This window comes from Oncorhynchus keta, chromosome 7 (assembly GCF_023373465.1).
Source record: "Oncorhynchus keta strain PuntledgeMale-10-30-2019 chromosome 7, Oket_V2, whole genome shotgun sequence".
NCBI lineage: Eukaryota > Metazoa > Chordata > Actinopteri > Salmoniformes > Salmonidae > Oncorhynchus > Oncorhynchus keta.
The window spans coordinates 33208464-33228108 of NC_068427.1; the positions used below are offsets into that span (position 1 = coordinate 33208464).

At 41.9% G+C, this 19645-nt stretch overlaps 2 protein-coding genes across 4 annotated transcripts in view; one reads left to right on the plus strand and one right to left on the minus strand.

Annotated features, from left to right (window-relative positions):
* The window catches only part of LOC118386321 (TGF-beta receptor type-2-like), a 34484-nt gene extending 30947 nt beyond the window's left edge, over positions 1–3537 (minus strand). Inside the window, exon 1 of one of the 2 annotated variants that reach the window (XM_052522663.1) lies at positions 2885–3537. In XM_052522663.1, the coding sequence (XP_052378623.1) occupies positions 2885–2933 (49 nt within the window). In that variant the 5' untranslated portion in view covers positions 2934–3537. The remainder of the gene's footprint in view (positions 1–2884) is intronic. The other variant, XM_035773982.2, reaches the window with a different exon arrangement.
* Positions 3538–3904: 367 nt separating this feature from the next.
* On the plus strand, positions 3905–19644 carry LOC118386322 (sorting nexin-4-like). 2 transcript variants are annotated; one of them, XM_035773985.2, is made up of 14 exons: positions 3905–4070; positions 4545–4675; positions 5681–5813; positions 6009–6158; positions 6508–6558; positions 6853–6908; positions 7547–7619; positions 8467–8528; positions 8835–8900; positions 14753–14842; positions 15519–15618; positions 17842–17987; positions 18187–18301; positions 18444–19644. In XM_035773985.2, exons 1-14 carry the CDS (start codon positions 3981–3983, stop codon positions 18489–18491), a joined length of 1311 nt encoding a protein of 436 aa, XP_035629878.1. In that variant the 5' UTR covers positions 3905–3980; the 3' UTR covers positions 18492–19644. The 2 variants fall into 2 exon arrangements, with proteins under 2 accessions (XP_035629878.1, XP_035629880.1); XM_035773987.2 differs by having other exon boundaries at positions 6511–6558.
* Position 19645: the final 1 nt, after the last annotated feature.

Below are 19645 nucleotides of genomic sequence, written 5' to 3' on the forward strand. Positions count from 1 at the left end.
TGTTAATGACTATTGTAGCTGGAACCGGCTGATTATTAATTTTTAATGGAATATCTACATAGGCGTGCAGAGGCCCATTATCAGCAACCATCACTCCTATGTTCCAATGCACGTTGTGTTAGCTAATCCAAGTTTATCATTTTAAAAGGCTAATTTATAATTAGAAAACCCTTTTGCAATTATGTTAGCACAGCTGAAAACTGTTGATCTGATTAAAGAAGCAATAAAACTGGCCTTCTTTAGACTAGTTGAGTATCTGGAGCATCAGCATTTATGGGTTTGATTACAGACTCAAAATGGCCAGAAACAAAGCACTTCATTCTGAAACTCGTCAGTCTAATCTTGTTCTGAGAAATGAAGGCTATTCCATGAGAGAAATATCCAAGAAACTGAAGATCTCGTACAGCGCTGTGTACTACTCCCTTCACAGAACAGCGCAAACGGTCTCTAACCAGAATAGAAAGAGGAGTGGGAGGCCCTAGTGCACAAATGAGCAAGAGGACAAGTATATTAGGATGTCTAGTTTGAGAAACAGACGCCTCACAAGTCCTGGTAGCTTCATGAAATATTACCCGCAAAGCACCAGTCTCAACGTCAACAGTGAAGAGGCAGGATGCTGGCCTTCTAGGCAGAGTTGAAAAGAAAAATCCATATCTCAGACTGGCCAATAAAAAGAAAAGATTAAAATGGACAAAAGAACACTGGATAGAGGAACTCTGCCTAGAAGGCCAGAATAAGGCTGTAACGTAACAAAAAAGTAAAGGTGTCTGAATACTTTCCGAGTGCATTGTACATAAGATGATTCCAGGTGAATCATCTTATTGTAACCTAAAGGTTAGTCAAAGGATGATAATAAGCCACTAAATTAAGAGGAATGGCCAGAGGTAAAATTGAGGGCATAGTATTCTCTCTTGTTATAGCTACAGGCTATTTTCTCATACTCAACTATGAAAAGCCACTGTATCTGTTGTGAATCGGTTGAATCGTTCTTTGCTCCTCCATGAGTGCAATGCCACCCTTGCCAAAGTAGAAAAATATTTTTGTCCTAAATGACACCCTATTCACTATGCAGTGCACTGCTTTTGAACAGGGTGTATGGCGCTCTGGTCAAATGTTGTGCACTCTATACGGAATAGGGTGCCATTTGGGACACATATGGGTTAACAGAACACACAGGGGTCCGTTTGTGTCCCCAGTGGCCATCGCAAGCTGGGCACATAGAGAAGGAGGAGGGGGTAGGAGGAGAAGAAGGGGCATTTTTCCATCTTATTTTTGCCTGCTTATGTCATCACAATCTTGTCATTGTGGGCTGATGTGGGATAATGGAAGGTCAGGCTAGAGAACACAACACAAAGCTCATCATGTCATGGCACACATTGTGCTCTGTGTCACTTTGCTCCCTCCATATCACCAAATATCACTTGTAAGTAGTAAGTATGCAACTTATGTCCCCAAGAAGGCAAACCCTGAAAATAGGTCATGTGAGAAGTTACATCATTCACAAGAAGACTTGCTCAACTCTTACTAAGTTCTGTATCATGAATATCAATGAGTTTTAAGTTGCTTCTTTTGCCCAGGAGTAATCTTCATAAGATGCGAGTAGAACACCATTACCTCTATAGTACTTACAGTAGGCTACATGACCTCCGAACACCTCCTCAACATCTTGTCCCTTTGATTTCTCATTATCACTTGTAAGCAGTAAGTGTGCAACTTTTGAAGTCCTCAAAAGGACACACTGAGAATGGGTCAAGTGAGGAGTTTCCCCACTTCTTCTACAGTAACAATGCCTACAGAGTGTACTTGAGCTACAAACTCCTCCTCAATCTATATCAGTGCTTCCAATCTTGTATTCCTTGAGGAGAAGTGCCCCTATTTGCATGCAGCAGGGATAATTGAGTCTCAGAATCAATTTCCTGTTTGGAAATTTTCATTACAGTTGGCAGCAGTAACATTTTTTGATGTGGTCGCATCACATCACAGTTCTATTGTATTTTTTCACTATCACAACTACTGAGACCGGGTCTAATAAACTTGTCACAGTTACATTGATGTCGTGATCAAGCCAGGGTTGTTTATTTTTATGTCCTTAAATAAAATAACCCTAATGTTTGTGAGTTGTTGTTATAGCTTATTGACTTCATATTCAAATAAAATCTGAAATTATTGCGGGAAATTGTTTGAGACAAATGTTAGTTAGTTTAGTTTACTTCAGATTCTGTTAATATTGGCAAACCTTTGAACATCGAAGTAAACAATACATGATTTCAAGTGAAATTCTATTAAACATTCAAAGTCTGCTGATAATAATTCAAACAGGCATAGCTAAAGGACTGTCAAAGTGTCATAAATGTTTTTCACCAGATTGGATGACTTGGATCATGGTTTTACAATGCAGTCATTTAAATTTGATTATGTACCTCCAGAGGTTTCCGAGGACTATTCCTATTGATTTAGTTTAGTTGAGTGCCAGGAAATCCTTTAGTTGGACAGTAACTGCTAAGGCACATACACATGTTGTAAAACTACTGGTTTAATGAATCGCATAGCTAAGGTAAATACAAAAATAGATTTAAACAAATTAACAAAGGGAAAGGAAGAAATAATATATAACGTGAGAGTTTATTATCATTAAATCCGCTTTTCCATCACATATCTGATATTGAGAAAATAACACCTAGGTCACTTTTCCACTGAAGAAACGTATTCTTGTCATATTTCATAAATAGAGTAATTTTGAGAGTCTGTTTTACACGGCCAGATCCTCCTTTGAATAAACATTTGATCCTCCTCCCCCTTCACAACTTCACGAAATTGAAGAAACAATGGACACTGAACACTTAAAAGTGAATACGGAGTGAGTAACGAATAAAAAAATACTTACAGAAAGACAGAAGAACAATATTCACTGCCGAGAATCTCCAGCACCCCATAATCTTAACATACAAATGTAAACCCGGTCAAAACGTCGTGGAAACTGTATCTTTCTATGTATTTGAGAATGTGAGTAGTGAGTTTATTGAAGCTGTATTCAGTGAAACAACTGGTTGGGCTTGGGGCTTTTGGCTGGAGTTCCGTGTAGGCAGATCCAGATGTTTTTCATCCAGCTGTGTTAAGGGACCCGCCCAGGAATTGAACTTGATAAATATCGGATCCAAAATCTGTAGAATGTGGGGTGACAGGGTGAACTGGGATGTGTAGTAGGATAATAGAAATAGTAATCCTAATACTAATAATAACAATAATAGCTCAGAACGATCATTCTTGAAAATTGAGGGTGCAATTGTCTTTGTGTTTAGATGTTGTAGGCTTTAGTCTTGTCTTTATATCTGCCATGTGTGTTTTGCTGTGTTTCATTTATTGTGCAACGTTAGGCTATTTATTGTCTCACAGCCGAATACTATTCCGGGAAAAGTTATTATATTCTATTCACTTTGAGCTAGCAATAACAGCCTAATTTACACGTTCACTGTGCATTATGATGCAACATATTGTTTTTTTGCTAACACCTTACACATGGCTTATAACGGGGTTTTAGCTTATATATCATTCTGCAATAAACCGATATAATAACACAATGTTTGTGTGATTGTTATTTTGGTTGTTGTCAAATATTGACATGACTGTTATAACGCCAGTATTTCCAGTTGATGATGTATTTTGCTAAGGACACGGGACAAGGCGGACAGCAGCTGATGTTTCTCGTGACATTCAGGTGAGTTGAGGCAGAGAGGACGCGATGAAGCGAGAGGATTCACTTCACTCGCCAAAATCTGTCCAAAATCTGGTCTTAATTTGGACCAAAGCGTGTCGCCTGCCTTCCCACCGTTGGCACAACGACTCCCATAGTTAGGGTGGGTACATTAGCATCTCGTCACAGATCTCTGGTTGAGGTTGGGAAAATAAAAGGGTTAAAAGTGCGCATGCGAGGTTATGTCTGGCTGCTCTACCCCTGACAACAACACACAACTCAGGAAGATATGATGGCAGACTCCGGACCCAAGGAAGTAGCGGTGATCGGGAACACCGAGCTCACCTCGGCAGAACTAGATAACAACATTAAAAACACGGTATAGCTTCAAACGTATTCGTATTGTCAAAAAGCGAGGCATTTGGACGTAGCAAAGTTGTTAGGGAGCCTGTTTGAATGAGTTGGGTTTTCTAGGCCTGATTAATCCACGGAGTTTCGCAGAGAGCTCCACTGAGCCAGCAGCAGCTGTAGGTAGCTGCATGTGCAGGAAATGACCGCTAAAAGTTCAAGAACTCATTGTGATGTCCACGTCGACATAAAGTAAAGTTAGCTAGATCGTTCTTATTAACATGGTTAGCTTGACCATTACCAGGAACTAGCTAGCTTGCTAGCCAACAACTTTTTTTCTGTTGCAAATTTGACAGGAGGGGCCAGCGGTTTAAAGGGACTTGGATTATGTTACAAGTACTAGAACCAGCTTGACCAATTATTGATGCCCATGATTACAAACACACATCAAATTATATTGCATTATTTTTGTTACCATGTTATGATGTGCATTGGCCTATTCTAGATGGTTGAGATTGAAAAAGGGACGAGTCTTCTACGAAAGATGGAGATCAGCGTTGCAGAGGCAGAGAAAAGGACTGGGAAGAATACAGTCAACATGCAGGAGATGTACACTGTTTATCTAATTGAGACACGGTAATTATGCCTTATCTGTGTGAATTCTCTCAAACTATTTGTGATAGCCTACATCTTCCAGGCCAGTACTACCATTTTGTGACACTGCCATGAACAGCTACTTCCACAATCACACCTATACCACCTTGTCTGCTCATAATTCCACACTGTCATTACAGGTGATCTGGCCATGATGATGATTCAAACATCTGACTCTTTTTTTTTAGAATTATGTGGGCGGCAGGTAGCCTAGTGGTTAGTGTTGGGCCAGTAACCGAAAGGTTGCTAGATCCAATCCCCGAGCTGACAAGGAACAAATCTGTTTTTCTGCCCCTGAACAATGCAGTTAACCCATGGTTCCTAGGCCGTCATTATGAATTTGTTCTTAACAGACTTGCCTAGTTAAAGGTAAAACATTTGAAATTAGACACTCCATTCATTGAGAATGTGTTATATAAGTTTGGTTTGTTCAAGAACTGCACATCACACCAGCTTTCTTACTTTTATCTAGGTATCTATTTACTGGTTTCATTTCATGCAATCACACAATAAATGTGCACACATGGAAATCATGTAAGCACACAAGCTATACATACTGTACACACACACACACTGGGCCTTTGTTTACCAGTGGGCCATTGAGAAGGGAGTGTATTGGAGGAGTGTATTGGAGCCAGGCACTCAGTGCAGTTAGACTGGAGATTACCACCCAGCTACTTATTTTCCTGTGTTTAACTCTTTCCCTGCTCCTTTCCCTTTCTCCCTAGTCCTTGCTGCTGGATCCACACATACTTCTAAAGTTGAAGTCTCCCCTTCTTACCCCTTATCTCTCGTTCTCTGTCAGTAGTGTTTCTCTCTCTTGCTTTATGTCAAAGTGTTGGCATCAAGAATTCATAGAATGTTGGATAATACTGTACTTGGTACCTTGAAAGATGGCTTAGATACTGTAATATGTATGAAATGTTTAGGTGGTACTCTTAGTCAAGGCCAGTTGTATGACTTAAATCCTCCCCTCTCTTCTGACAGGCCGGTTGATGCTCTGACAGAAGGTATAACCCCAGACTCCTTATGGCGAAGATACAGCGAGTTTGAGCTTCTCAGAAACTACCTGTTGGTCACCTATCCCTTTGTCGTTGTTGCCCCATTACCTGAGAAGAGGGTACGTGAGAACAAGGAGGATGCCTTGGATTAAATTAATGCAGTGTAGTTTAGGAAGTGATATTTGTAGCATGATGTACTTACTACATACCTGTAATGCTCTGTACAACATCCAGTTTTATGTTGAAGACATTCCTGAAGCTAATGTTTTGTCTCCTTGTCAATATAGTAGTAATTATTTGTCGGTTTCTCACAGGCAGAGATTGTGTGGCACAAGCTGTCGGCGGACAACATGGACCCAGACTTTGTGGAGAGGAGAAGGGTTGGACTGGAAAACTTCCTGCACCGAGTCGCCTCCCACCCAGTTCTCTGCAATGACAATATCTTCTATATCTTCCTCACTGAGGTCAGTTAGATGTAGTATCTGTATTTGACCAGTATTGTCGCAGCAAACTAATCCTGCAGCAGCAGTATTTGAACAATTCTTCCATTCACACTTTTCCGCCGATGTAATGTTGCTTGATCGGTAGTTGGGCTATTAGCTCTAAGGGTTGAGAGTTTTGTAAATGATGTCTTATGAAGTAGGCCTTAAGCTAAACTCTTTACTGTGCTGCTGTAGTCGTTCTGTCATGGAGAGTTGATAGGATCACCTTTGACCTTTTGAGTTGATGGTGTGACAGTGTGCCCCCATGCATCAGGCTCTCCTATCTCTAATGGTCTTTGTCAAAGTCACACAGCATCCTCTCTCTGTCCAGCAGGATAAAGATTGGAAGGAAATGGTGTACGAGACAGGATTTCAAGCAAAGGTACTCACTCCATCAGCACTTTATGGTCTTTTCGTGGTTTCATTGTCCTGTCAACTTTCTTTGATAATACCTTACCAGGTGACCTCATGTGACTTTGCAAACCATAGCGGTGTAATAAAGGTTGTAATCTGTGTACATTTTTTATATATATATATTTTTAATACTTATTCTGATACATCATATTTTATGTCTCAAAGTTAGTGTTGTCTAAAATTATTCAAGTCATCAATAGCAACTTCTGAACTAACAAACATAGGAAACCATTTGATATTTAATTTGTCTGTTTTTATACAGGCTGATTCCAGGTTGAAAGCTGTGAATGCAGCATTCAGGGTGAAGAATCCAGATGGGTAGGTCATAAATGTTCTGTCCCAAATGACACCCTAAAGGGTAAACTGTATGATAGGGCTGTCACGATACCAGTATTGCAATATTTTTTTCCTTGGCAAAAAGGGCAACACGAAGCAGACTATACTCTTTGGTCTTTTAAGAACCTGCTGTATGTACAATATTGTGTGCCATAATAATGTTTGTGTCCAACATTAGGGCTGTTTTCCTGAAGTTAAATCTGCTTTGTGTTTTTTTTTTTTACTTTTCCACAATACTAATGAGTATTGTGATACTGGTATCGTCCTGGCCCTGGTGTATATAGTGCTCTGGACTCTGGTTAAAAAGTAGTGTACTTTATAGGGATAATAGGGTGCCATTTAGGATTCATCCATTGTTTTCTTGTCAGTTTTCTTTTGTGTGGAGCCAAAAATGCACTTCTATCTCCATGTGTTGTAACATTAATAATTTGGACTCTGTCTCTACTATTCATCTCATTCCTCTTTTATTTGATGTACTGCCATAATTTGTTCTGGGACTGTGTGGGAAGTACAGTAGGAGCAGGTCAATGTCAGTTCCAACATTGACTATTGTCTTGTTTATCTGCCTTGCTGGGAAGAAAGTGTTGATTCTTGTTCTTCTCTGGCCCTGGCGTCTGCAGAAGGTTTACAGAGTTGAAACACTACAGTGACGAGCTACAGACTGTACTCTCCCAGCTGCTGAGAGTGCGGGCGGTAAGTACAGGCAGCTGTCGGCATATTCACACGTCTTACTGACAACCAGACCTGGGTTCAACTATTATTTGATCTTTCAAAAACTTTGAATGTTTGGTCTAGCTTGCCTGTAATGCCAAATGGGTGAGGTTTGGAGTTTTGGAACTATTCAATTGTTCCATTGAGCCAGGGAAGCTGAATTGAGCAAAGACAAAGTATTTTAAGTGATTTCAAATAGTATTTGAACCCAGGTCTGTTTACTATACTGCCAGCTGTAACATACATTTTACTGACGAGACTAGACATACAACTAGCGTTAAAACACATGAGCTGTGCTGGAAGTTGACATTCATCAGAAGGATAAATTGCACAGCTGGTCTATCTGATAAAATTGGATTGGCTGCTGCTGTAACACACAACTTAGTGACTAGACATACTGCCAGCTGGTTGTAACACACATAAAAGGGTCACAATTAGGACTACACCATCCAACATACTGCAAGTTGTAACATACAACCTAGGTTTGTGTCCCAAATGTCACGCTATAACCTCCAGTGTGGAAATTCACATACATTACACAGATAGACCAGTTGTATGTTTTATCTGATAGAAGTGGATTTCTACTTGTTTTGAGAAAACAGTAACACATACTGCTTCACCATAACTGAACAAGGGGGCTATGATGCATTCAACTTACGGTAGCTAAGTACGACGACCACATGTAGAACACTCCTCAATAAAGCGGCTGTCTGCGACACTACCTCACTATTGTCTGTTTCATAACACCATATGTAACATAACATGGAAGTAGCAGTATCAAATAAATTGCGAAATTTAACCTAGAACTTTACCTTCTTCATCCACTCAGAGGGTAGCAGATCGACTGTATGGGGTGTACAAAGTGCATGGAAACTATGGACGAGTCTTCAGGTAAGAGTTGTGTGTTTGGATGAAAGGGTGTTTGTATAATAATATAATAATAATATATGCATTTAGCAGACGCTTTTATCCAAAGCGACTTACAGTCATGTGTGCATACATTCTACGTATGGGTGGTCCCGGGGATCGAACCCACTACCCTGGCGTTACAAGCGCCATGCTCTACCAACTGAGCTACAGGACCACTATATATAGTACATAAAGCTGTTGCATTATGTACTATAATGTTTTAAGTGTATGTCAAATGCATACTTGTGTTTTTTTGTGAAGTATGTTCTCTACGCATGTGTTGGACAGTGAGTGGAGTGCCATAGAGAAAGAGATGGGAGATGGACTACAAAGTGCTGGCCATCACATGGATGCGTAAGTGTTTTCAATAACCACGTTTCCTTCCACAGTTTTTATGCAAGTAAAGTCATATCGTCCAAAACAAAATCATGACAGCTGTGATGGAAACAGGAAGTTTCAGTGTAATTTTATAAATGCTGACAGATCATTTGTTCGTTTGACATGGTGAGATCTTTTTGTATCCGTAAAATTAATTATGCTGAAAATGTTATTGGAAATGCCTTTAGGTACAAAAATTGATATAATAACCAGCATGTCGAAGTAAATTTGGAGTCATGCGCTGATATATGGTGTGTGGTTCTCCCACACAATTGATGGTAGAGTTTAAAATGCGATGGAAAACTTCAGCGAAAAAGTATATATTTTTTTTGTGCACTACTGTACTTCATCACACATATTTTTATCTGGAACAAGTCCATTTGGTGGACGCATTCCACTACTGGGAAAATGTGTATTTGTTTTATGCAGTTACTGGAATATTTGCATGAAAATCTCTTACCAATTGGTTGGAAACCTACCTAGTGATACACGAACACACTGAGTTGTAGGTAAGTAGCCTTGCAAAAGTTTGGCTTATACAAGCTGTTTCTGTAGCTTAAGGCAGCATGATGTACAAGTACACCTCCTGGACAGGAAGCTAGTCTATTGCAGGGCCTTACCACCAATCTGTCCACTCAATGCTTTGTCTTATCCCGTGTAAATAGTCAGGTTTTCTTCCGTATATATTTTAATTTCACTTTCTATATACGAACTAATCTACTTTCCTGCAAACTGCCTCACCCAATAAGGTACAGATCTGCTAATTTTATTCCTTATAACTGGAACCTCCTTCAGGAGCTAGCCAGCTAACTAGCTACCAGTCTTCGTTAGCCACGGCTAGCAGTCTTAACCTTTTAGCTCGGACACCAGCCAGCTTTAGCTCGGATAATACCTACCAGTCTGCACAGCGCGATATCAACCCAGAGCATATCGGACTGCTTCTCTACCACATCACCGGATTCCTGCCGCAAGCTCTGGACCATTACACCGGATCATTGAGTGGCTACTGTTAGCTAACAACTCTGTCCCGAAGCAAGCACTGGTTAGCCTTGAGCTAGCCTCGCACAAGGCCAATATACCAGCTAACTTCTTGGGCTACAATACCACTTTTGCCAATTGGCCTGGACCCTTTATTGTCGACACAGAGCCCCGCCTGTCCAACACAACTGGTCTGCCAACGTAATCGTCCGTTGTGGTTTCAACAGGCTTTTCCGTTGCGCTGTCGCCGAAGACCCATCCGCTAGCTTTCTGAACGCCGTTGTCTCCGGCTCGCCTAACATGGTAGCGACTACCAAATGGCTCCCTGACTCGCCTATTGCTGCTCTTTGGACCCTATGATCACTCGGGTACAAAGCTGATGCCTGCTGGACTGTTCAATAACGCAGTACCTATTTTGTTTACCTGTCGGCCTCAAACTCAGGTCATGTGCATACCTAACTGACCCTCTCTGCCCATTCATCGCCATTTACCTGTTGTTGTCTTAGCTCTCCCGATCAACACCCTTGATTGCTTTATGCCTTTCTCTAATGTCAATATGCCTTGTCTACTGCTGTCTCGGTTAGTACTTATGGTTTTATTTCACTGTAGATCCCCCAGTCTCAACATGCCTCAGATGGCTCTTTTGTCCCACCCCTGACACATGTAGAGACCTCACCTGGCTTAACTGGTGCCTCCAGAGGTACAATCTCTCATCGTCAACTCCACTGTACTCACATCCTACCATACCCTTGTCTGTACATTATGCCCTGAATCTATTCTACCACGCCCAGAAATCTGCTCCTTTTACTCTCTGTTCCCAAAGCACTAGACGACCAGTTCTTACAGCCTTTAGCTGTACCCTTATCCTACTCCTCCTCTGTTCCTCTGTTGATGTAGAGGTTAACCTAGGCCCTGTAGCACACCTATTCCCCAGGCGCTCTCAGTTGTTGACTTCTGTAACCGTGAAAGACTTGGTTTCATGCATGTTAACATCAGAAGCCTCCTCCATAAGTTTGTTTTATTCACTGCTTTCGCACACTCTGCCAACCCTGTCCTAGCCTTGTCTGAAATTCTAAATTTTCCATCCCCAACTACAACATTCTCCATCAAGATAGAACTGCCAAAGGGGGTGGAGTTAGCCTGCAGAGTTCTGTCATACTATCTAGGTCTGTGCCCCAACAGTTTGAGCTTCTACTAGAAATCCACCTTACCAGAAACTAGTCTCTCACTGTTGCTGCTTGTTATAGGCCCCCAGCTGCGCCCTGGACACCATAGGTGAATTGACTGCCCCCCCCAATTATCCTCCTGAGTTCGTACTGTTAGGTGACCTAAACTGGGATATGCTTAACACCCCGGCCGTCCTACAATCTAAGCTAGATGCCCTCAATCTCACACAAATTATCAAGGAACCTACCAGGTACAACCCTAAATCTGTAAACAGGGGCACCCTAATAGATATCATCCTGACCAACCTGCCCTCAAAATACACCTCTGCTGTCTTCAACCAGGATCTCAGCGATCACTGCCTCATTGCCTGTTCGTGTAATGGGACCGCAGTCAAACGACCATCCCTCATCACTGTCAAACGCTCCCTAAAACACTTCAGCGAGCAGGCCTTTCTAATCGACCTGGCCCAGGTATCCTTGAAGTATATTGACTGAAATTTGCACCCTATAGCACAAATCCCCCCCCACCCCCACCAAAAAAAAGAAAATGTTTGCCCACCGCACTGAGGCTAGGAAACACTGTCACCACCGATAAATCGAGAATTTCAATAAGCATTTCTCTACGGCTGGCCATGCTTCCCATCTGGCTACCCCAGCCAACAGCTCAGCACCCCCTGTGAGCAACTTGCCCAAGCCCCCCTCCGCTTCTCCTTCATCCATATCCAGATAGCAGATGTTCTGAAAGAGCTGCAAAATCTGGACCCCTACAAATCAGCTGGGCTAGACCATCTGTACCCTCTCGTTCTAAAATGATCCGCCTCTATGTTTGCACTAGCCTGTTCAGCCTCTCTTTCGTATCATCTGAGATCCCTAAAAATTGGAAAGCTGCCGCGGTCATCCCCGTCTTCAGAGGGAGACACTCTAGACCCAAACTGTTACAGACCCATATCTATGCTGCCCTTCCTTTCTAAAATCTTCTAAATACAAGTAAGCAAACAGATCACCGACCATTTCGAATCCCACCGTACCTTCTCCGCTATGCAATCTGGTTTCCGAGCTGGTCATGGGTGCACCTCAGCCATGCTCAATATCTTAAACGATATCATAACTGCCGTCGATAAAAAACAGTACTGTGCAGCCGTCTTCATTGACCTGGCCAAGGATTTTGACTCATTCTTATCGGCAGACTCGATAGCCTTGGTTTCTCAAATGACTGCCTCACCTGGTTCACCAACTACTTCTCAGACAGAGTTCAGTGTGTCAAATTGGAGGGCCTGTTGTCCGGACCGCTGGCAGTCTCGATGGGGATTCCACAAGGTTCAATTCTCGGGCCGACTCTTTTCTCTGTATACATCAATGATGTCGCTCTTGCTGCTGGTGATTCTCTGATCCACCTCTACGCAGACAACACCATTCTGTATGCACCTGGGCCTTCTTTTGACACTGTTAACAACCTCCAAACGAGCTTCAATGCCATACAACACTCCTTCCGTGGCCTCCAACTGCTCTTAAATGCTAGTAAAACTAAATGCATGCTCTTCAATCGATCGCTGCCCGCACCTGCCCGCCCGACTAGCATCACTACTTTGGACTGTTCTGACAGAATATGTGGACAACTGCAAATACCTAGGTGTCTGGTTAGACTAAACTCTCCTTCCAGACTCACATTAAGCATCTCCAATCCAAAATTAAATCTAGAATCTGCTTCCTATTTCGCAACAAAGCCTCCTTCACTCATGCTGCTAAACATACCCTCATAAAATGTACTATCCTAGACTTCAACAATCTCATTTAGAAAATAGCCTCCAACACTCTACTCAGTAAATTGGATGTAGTCTATCACAGTGCCATCTGTTGTCACCAAAGCCCCATATACTACCCACCACTACGACCTGTATGCTCCCGTTGGCCGGCCCTCGCTTCATATTCGTCGCCAAACCCACTGGCTCCAGGTCATTTATAAGTCGTTGCTAGGTAAAACCCTGCCTTATCTCAGCTCATTGGTCACCATAGTAACACCCATCCGTAGCACGCGCTCCAGCAGGTATATTTCACTAGTCATCCCCAAAGCCAACACCTCCTTTGGCCGCCTTTCCTTCCAGTTCTCTGCTGCCAATGACTGTAATGATTTGCAAAAATCACTGAAGCTGGAGACTCGTATCTCCCTCACTAACTTAACGCATCAGCTGTCAGAGCAGCTTACCGATCATTGCACCTGTAAATAGCCCATCCAACTACCTCATCCCCATATGTTATTTATTTTTGCTCTTTTGCACCCCAATATCCCTACTTGCACATTATCATCTGCACATCTACCACTCCAGTGGTAATGCTAAATTGTAATTATTTTGCCACTATGGCCTATTTATTGCCTTACCTCCCTAATCATACTACATTTGCACACACTGTATATTGATTTTTCTATTGTGTTTTTGACTGTACATTTGTCTATCCCATGTGCAACTCTGTTGTTTTTGTCAAACTGCTTTGCTTTATCTTGTTCTCAACTGGACTACCTGGTTTAAATTACAGTAAAATAAGTCCCAAGCAGAGACTCATCTGGTTCCAGTTATACAGTCTTTGGTATGATTCGACCGGGGATCGAACTCCCAATCTCAGGTTAAACACTAACACTAAGGCAATTTAGTTGTAACCATGCAATAATCTACCATATTAATCATAACAATTTTATTGGATTACAACAGAATGGTATGTCAAATTATGCAATATATAGTGAAAATGTTGCCATTTCAGACATAGCCAACCTCTTTCCTTACCCTCTGTGACCTCCTACAGACTCACTAAAGTAGGTGATATGTTGAGGTGTTGCACAGCGCCATTTCCCCCCCAGCAACGCTGTACATATTACATGGTTCCAAGTTAAGCTATACAACCCGTTTACCGTGTTTTGATTTGAAAGCGTTTCATATTTGAAGCATAGAGTCTGCTGTAGCAGGTAGCTGACCATGAGGACTGGGGTGACTTGAGTTGTGAAGGTTCTGGGTTCAAACTGAGAACTGGCTGGCAAATAGCCAGAGGCTTTTACTTTCAACTTGGGTGCTGTGTATAGTTCTCTTTGTGTGACATGAGTGGTCTCTGGCCCTGTCCTTGGAGTAGTAACATGCACCCACACCTCAGAGTAATAACATGATTAGCCCCTACCCCGTCACTGATGGTTACTAGATTGTAGGACTCAATTCTAGAGGTCTGGGGTCACAGCGCTTGGCCACTGAGGCGTATCAAGTAAGGCAGCATTTCTGTCAATGTTCGAGTCCAAATGGGGACTGGTCAAAGGTAGTCCACTATGTAGGGTGCCATTTGGGATGCAGGTACCTATAGCTTTTAATGGGATACCTCAGGATTTTGTCAATGAGGCCCGTTAACTACTTCCCCAGAGTCAGATGAGTTCATGGATACCAGTCTCTGTGTCCATTATGAAGGGAGTTGGTGTTAGCATTGGCTCACAAAACTAACTAGCATTAGTGCAATGACTGGAAATCTGATGTCTACTAGCATTTGTGTTAGTTAGCCACTTCCTTCAAACTGCATGCAGATATATAAAAATGGTATCCACGAGTTCATCTGACTCTGGGGGAGTAAAGCATATGTAGTTCCCATCCCTCTGTTAAAGGTGTGATTGTTGGAAAGCAAATGTATTCATATGGACTCCCGTCTTGTCTACAGGTATGCTGCTTCTGTAGATGATATTCTGGAGGAAGAGGAGCACTATGCTGATCAGCTGAAGGAGTACCTGTTCTATACTGATGCACTAAGGTATTTACTACACTGGGACTGCTTCTGTAGGCCAAGTACATATCCGTATATAAATCAGGGGTGTCAAACATATGACCCGCGATTGGTCCAATCTGGCCCACGGGTGGTTTGAGTTAAAACAAAATATATATATTTTTATTTTTTTTTGGGGGGGGGGCAAACTCAATATATACTAATGACTAAAATCAAATTGCGAATGTGTAGAAATGATAGTATCTTGCTAATAATCACTGTCCTGAAAGCAGGTAGGGAGCATCGACATTTAAATAATTATGGGATAGAGGACTATTTTTAGCAAATTGTCGACAAGGCAGTACATCCAATTTTGATGCGGCCCTCCAGACCTCATTGAAGATGGCCCCCATTGCAAAATAGGTTTGACACCCCTGAAGATCATCATGCCAAATCACTAGTCAGTGTGCCCTAGGTTGTACGTGTTATGTAGGTAGCTTCACATCCTCACATTACCTTGACGAAGACCTGTGTGGACAAAATTCCCAAGGCATATAGTGTACTCACTGAGCCCCCCTCATTGAATCTATAGAACAGCCCTCTGACCCTGTGTGTGTATGGTGTATAATGATCATACATGTACAGTAGCAACCATAATAAGCAGCTAGGCATCAGTACATCCAGTAGCAGCCATGATGATCAGCAAAGGCCTCTGTTTCTGCAGGGCGGTATGCAGAAAGCATGAGTTGACACAGTTTGAGCTGGAGATGGTTGCACTGGACCTAGCCTGTAAGAAACAGCAGAAGGAGGAACTGGTCACTGGGGTGAGTTGTTATATACAGCACCAGTCAAAAGTTTGGACACCTACTCATTCAAGGGTTTTTCTTTCTTTTTTTTCTACATTGTAGAATAATAGTGAAGACAAACTATGAAATGACACACATGGAATCATGTAGTAACCAAAAAAGTGTTAAACAAATCAAAATATATTTTAGATTCTTCAAAGTAGCCACCCTATGCCTTGACAGCTTTGCACACTCGTGGCATTCGCTCAACCAGCTTCATGAGGTAGTCACCTCGAATGCATTTCAATTAACAGGTGTGCTTTGTTAAATGTTTATTTGTGGAATTTCTTAATGCGTTTGAGCCAATCAGTTGTGTTGTGACAAAGTAGGGTTGGTATACAGACGATGGCTCTATTTGGTAAAATACCAAGTCCATATTATTGCAAGAACCGCTCAAATAAGCAAAGGGAAATGACAGTCCATCATTGACTGACCTTCATGTGTTGATGGACTAATCTGGAAAATGTACTTTTAACAAGACACAACTGTTAATTGAAATGCATTCCAGGTGACTACCTCATGAAGTTGGTTGAGAGGATGCCAAGAGTGTGCAAAGCTGTCATCAAGGCAAAGGGTGGCTACTTTTTTGGTTACTACATGATTCCATATGTGTTATTTCATAGTTTTGATGTCTTAACTATTATTCTACAATGTAGAACATAGTAAAAAATAAGTAAATCCTTGAATGAGTAGGTGTCCAAACTTTTGACTGGTACTGTAAGTTTTCAGACCCTTTACTCTTCAGTACTTTGTTGAAGCACATTTGGCAGTGATTACAGCCACAAGTCTTCTTGGGTATGAAGCTTGGCACACCTGTATTTGGGGAGTTTCTCCCTTCTCTGCAGATCCTCTCAGGTTGCATGGGGGAGCGTCATTGCACAACTATTCTCAGGTCTCTTCAGAGATGTTCAAGTCCGGACTCTGGCTGGGCCACTCAAGGACATTCAGAAACTTGTCCCGAAGCCACTGCTGTGTTGTCTTTGCTGTATTCTTGGGTTTGGGGTCCTGTTAGACTGGGGCGACGGTACACCTTCGAGGTCCTGAGCACTCTGGAGCAGGTTTTCATCAAGGATCTCTCTGTGCTTTGTACCGTTCATCTTTCCCTCTATCCTGACTAGTCTCCCAGTCCCTGCCGCTGAAAAACATCCCCCATAGCGTGATGCTGCCACCACCATGCTTCACCGTAGGGATGGTTCCAGGTTTCATCCAGATGTCACTATTGGCACTCAGGCCAAAGAGTTTATTTTGCTTTCATCAAACCAGAGAATATTGTTTCTCATGTTGAGTCTAGGTGCCTTTTGGCAAACTCCAAGCGGGCTTTCATGTGCCTTTTACTGAGGGGTGGCTTCAGTCTGGCCACACTACCATAAAGGCCTGATTGGTGGAATGCTGCAGAGATGTTTGTCCTTCTGGAAGTTTCTCCACAGAGGAACTCTGGAGCACTGTCAGAGTGACCATCGGTTTCTTGGTCACCTACCTGACCAAAGCCCTTCTAAAAGCCCTGACCAAAGCACAATCCTGTCTCTGAGCTCTATGGACAATTCCTTTGACCTCATGGTTTGGTTTTTGCTCTGATGTGCACTGTCAACTGTGGGACTTTATCTAAACAGGTGTTGACCTTTACAAATCATGTCCAAACAATTGAATTTACCACACGTGGACTCCAAACAAGTTGTAGAAACATTTTGTTTGTAGACTGAGGGGGGAAAATGTATTTAATCCATTTTAGAAAAAGGCTGTAACATAACAAAATGTGGAAAAAGGGCAAGGGGTCTGAAGTGTGTGTGAAGCTCTCATCAAGGCAAAGGGTGGCTACTTTGAAGAATCTCAAATATTGTACAATATAGTGAAACATTTTTAAAAATAAAAAGAAACCCTGGAATAAGTAGGGTTGTCTAAACTTTTTGACGTGTGCGGGACTACTCTACTAAAACAATCTAGGTCGACCAATAGCCTAAGACCAAACAATCGACCAGTCAACTAATTGGGGTCAGCCCAAATACGAAGTGTACAGTAGGGTATAGTTTGCCATTTGGGAATGAACCCAGTTTCTAAAGAGCCATGGAACTCACCAGAAGATACTGACACAATAGATCACATATAGTAGCAAGCACAGAAATGCGTACATTGAATTTGATCAAAGTTAAGCTTATCCAAACCCGACTGGCCAGATGGAATGTTTCTTTCCCTCCCTGTGTTCAGACTGTGCGGACGTTCTCACTGAAGGGGATGACCAGTAAGCTGTTTGGCCAGGAGACTGCAGAGCAGAGGGAGGCTAAGTTACAAGTGTTAGAACAGCAGCTAAAGGAGGGAGAGGACGCTGTTAAAGAGAAGAACACCGAGAGCGAGTGAGAAACCCTCCATTCTCAATCTCTTCTCTCTGTCTCCATCTTTTTCGCTCTCTCTGTCAGTCGATTTGTCTAGCATGTTATAATTGAATCACTAAATTTGCTGCTCTAATCGGCTGCTTTGAAAGTTTGACCAGCTGACCATATTTTTTTCATTTAAATTATTTGAGAAGGTTCTAAAGCAAGTCTGTCTCCCCAGTGAGTTTGTGAAGACTGCCTGGGTAGACATTGAACGCTTTAAGGACCAGAAGGACCGGGACCTGAAGGAGGCCCTAATTAGCTATGCGGTCATGCAGATCAGCATGTGCAAAAAGGTAGGTGACACCTCCCCACAGATACTTAAAACATATAGAGTATTCTGCCCGGAAATTTTTATTTTGTCATTTTATCAATGCCAAATATGTTGTTAAATACTTATTTTTCTGTCTCACCTCTCTCTCTCTCTCTCTCTCTCAGGGAATACAAGTGTGGACCAACGCAAAGGAGTGTTTCAACAAGATGTGATCTTCAAGGCCAAAGCAGACCCTTCAAAAAAACTGCCAGAACAGGCTTATTTTTAGGGGACTCCTCCTGGAGCTTGCATCCCAAATGGCACTCTTTTCCCTATATATTGCACCACTTTTGACCAGAGCTCTGTGGAGTCTATGCACTATATATAGGGAATAAGGGTTGTTTTTGGGACTCATTCTTGGACATTCATTCTGCTGAAGTAGCCATGGCAGCATACTGAGAGGGATTTTTGATCAGTTATCAGTTAATCAGTTTATTCCTTTTCTATGTCTTTATCATGTCTGATTGCTGGCTGCTTAGATTTGTCCACTTGCAATTGCAGTTTTTTGTCAAATGCGTTTTTTCGTACACATTTAATTTTGCTGAAACGTGGATTTTTGTAAGGAAAATCACTAAGCACTTTCACTGTTTATAGCGATGGCAAGAAATGTGGACTGAAGCTAATTTTCCAATGCTGCCTTTTACACAATGTTAAAAATAAGGTAATGAGATTTGTTCTATAAGAACAATATTCTTTACTTTTTTTGTTATTTTCATGCATACTTTACTGATTCTGCTTTTGTAAATGTTTTACTCTCTTGAGTGGACCATGTGGTTGGTATATTGACGGTTCTGTTTTCTCTACTCTCTCATTGCATTGTCCCAGTGTACTAAATAAGTGGTTCAACCTTTTCGGATGTTTTTGTATATTTAAAGGCCTTTCTGTACATTGCCATTCAAGGTTGTAATCTGGCACTGGGTCTTAAGTAGCCACTATGATGAATAGCAGTGTTGTCATTTCTGAAGAGTGGGTGGTTCAGTGTTTTTGATAAATCTAGCCAAAGGAATAGGAAGGTCACAGGAAAAACAGGATGTGATAATTGCCTTATGTTGGTGCTTTGTGTACTGGGGATGCGGTCCAAATGGCTCCCTATTCCCTATGTAGTGTATACTTTTCAAATGTAGTCCACTATATATAGGGAAGGGTGCAATTTGAGACAACCCCAGGCCTCTTGTGTTTAAGTTCACTCTAAGGGCCAGGGGAGGAGGTGTAATGTTAATCATTCATTTGGGATGAGATCAGAGCACCGGCAGGAAATGTATACTGTTTATGCGGTTGTAATCATTGTGCCAAAAATACACTAATAAATATGAAGTCTAGTTGTCAG

What these genes read in the sequence shown, in the direction of transcription:
- LOC118386322 (XM_035773985.2), top strand. Translation starts at nt 3,981, where the DNA reads ATGATGGCAGACTCCGGACCCAAGGAAGTAGCGGTGATCGGGAACACC. An exon ending in AACTATGGACGAGTCTTCAG is followed by an intron (nt 8,529 to 8,834) that starts GTAAGAGTTGTG and finishes TGTGTTGGACAG; the next exon opens with TGAGTGGAGTGCCATAGAGA. An exon ending in TTCTATACTGATGCACTAAG is followed by an intron (nt 14,843 to 15,518) that starts GTATTTACTACA and finishes CTGTTTCTGCAG; the next exon opens with GGCGGTATGCAGAAAGCATG.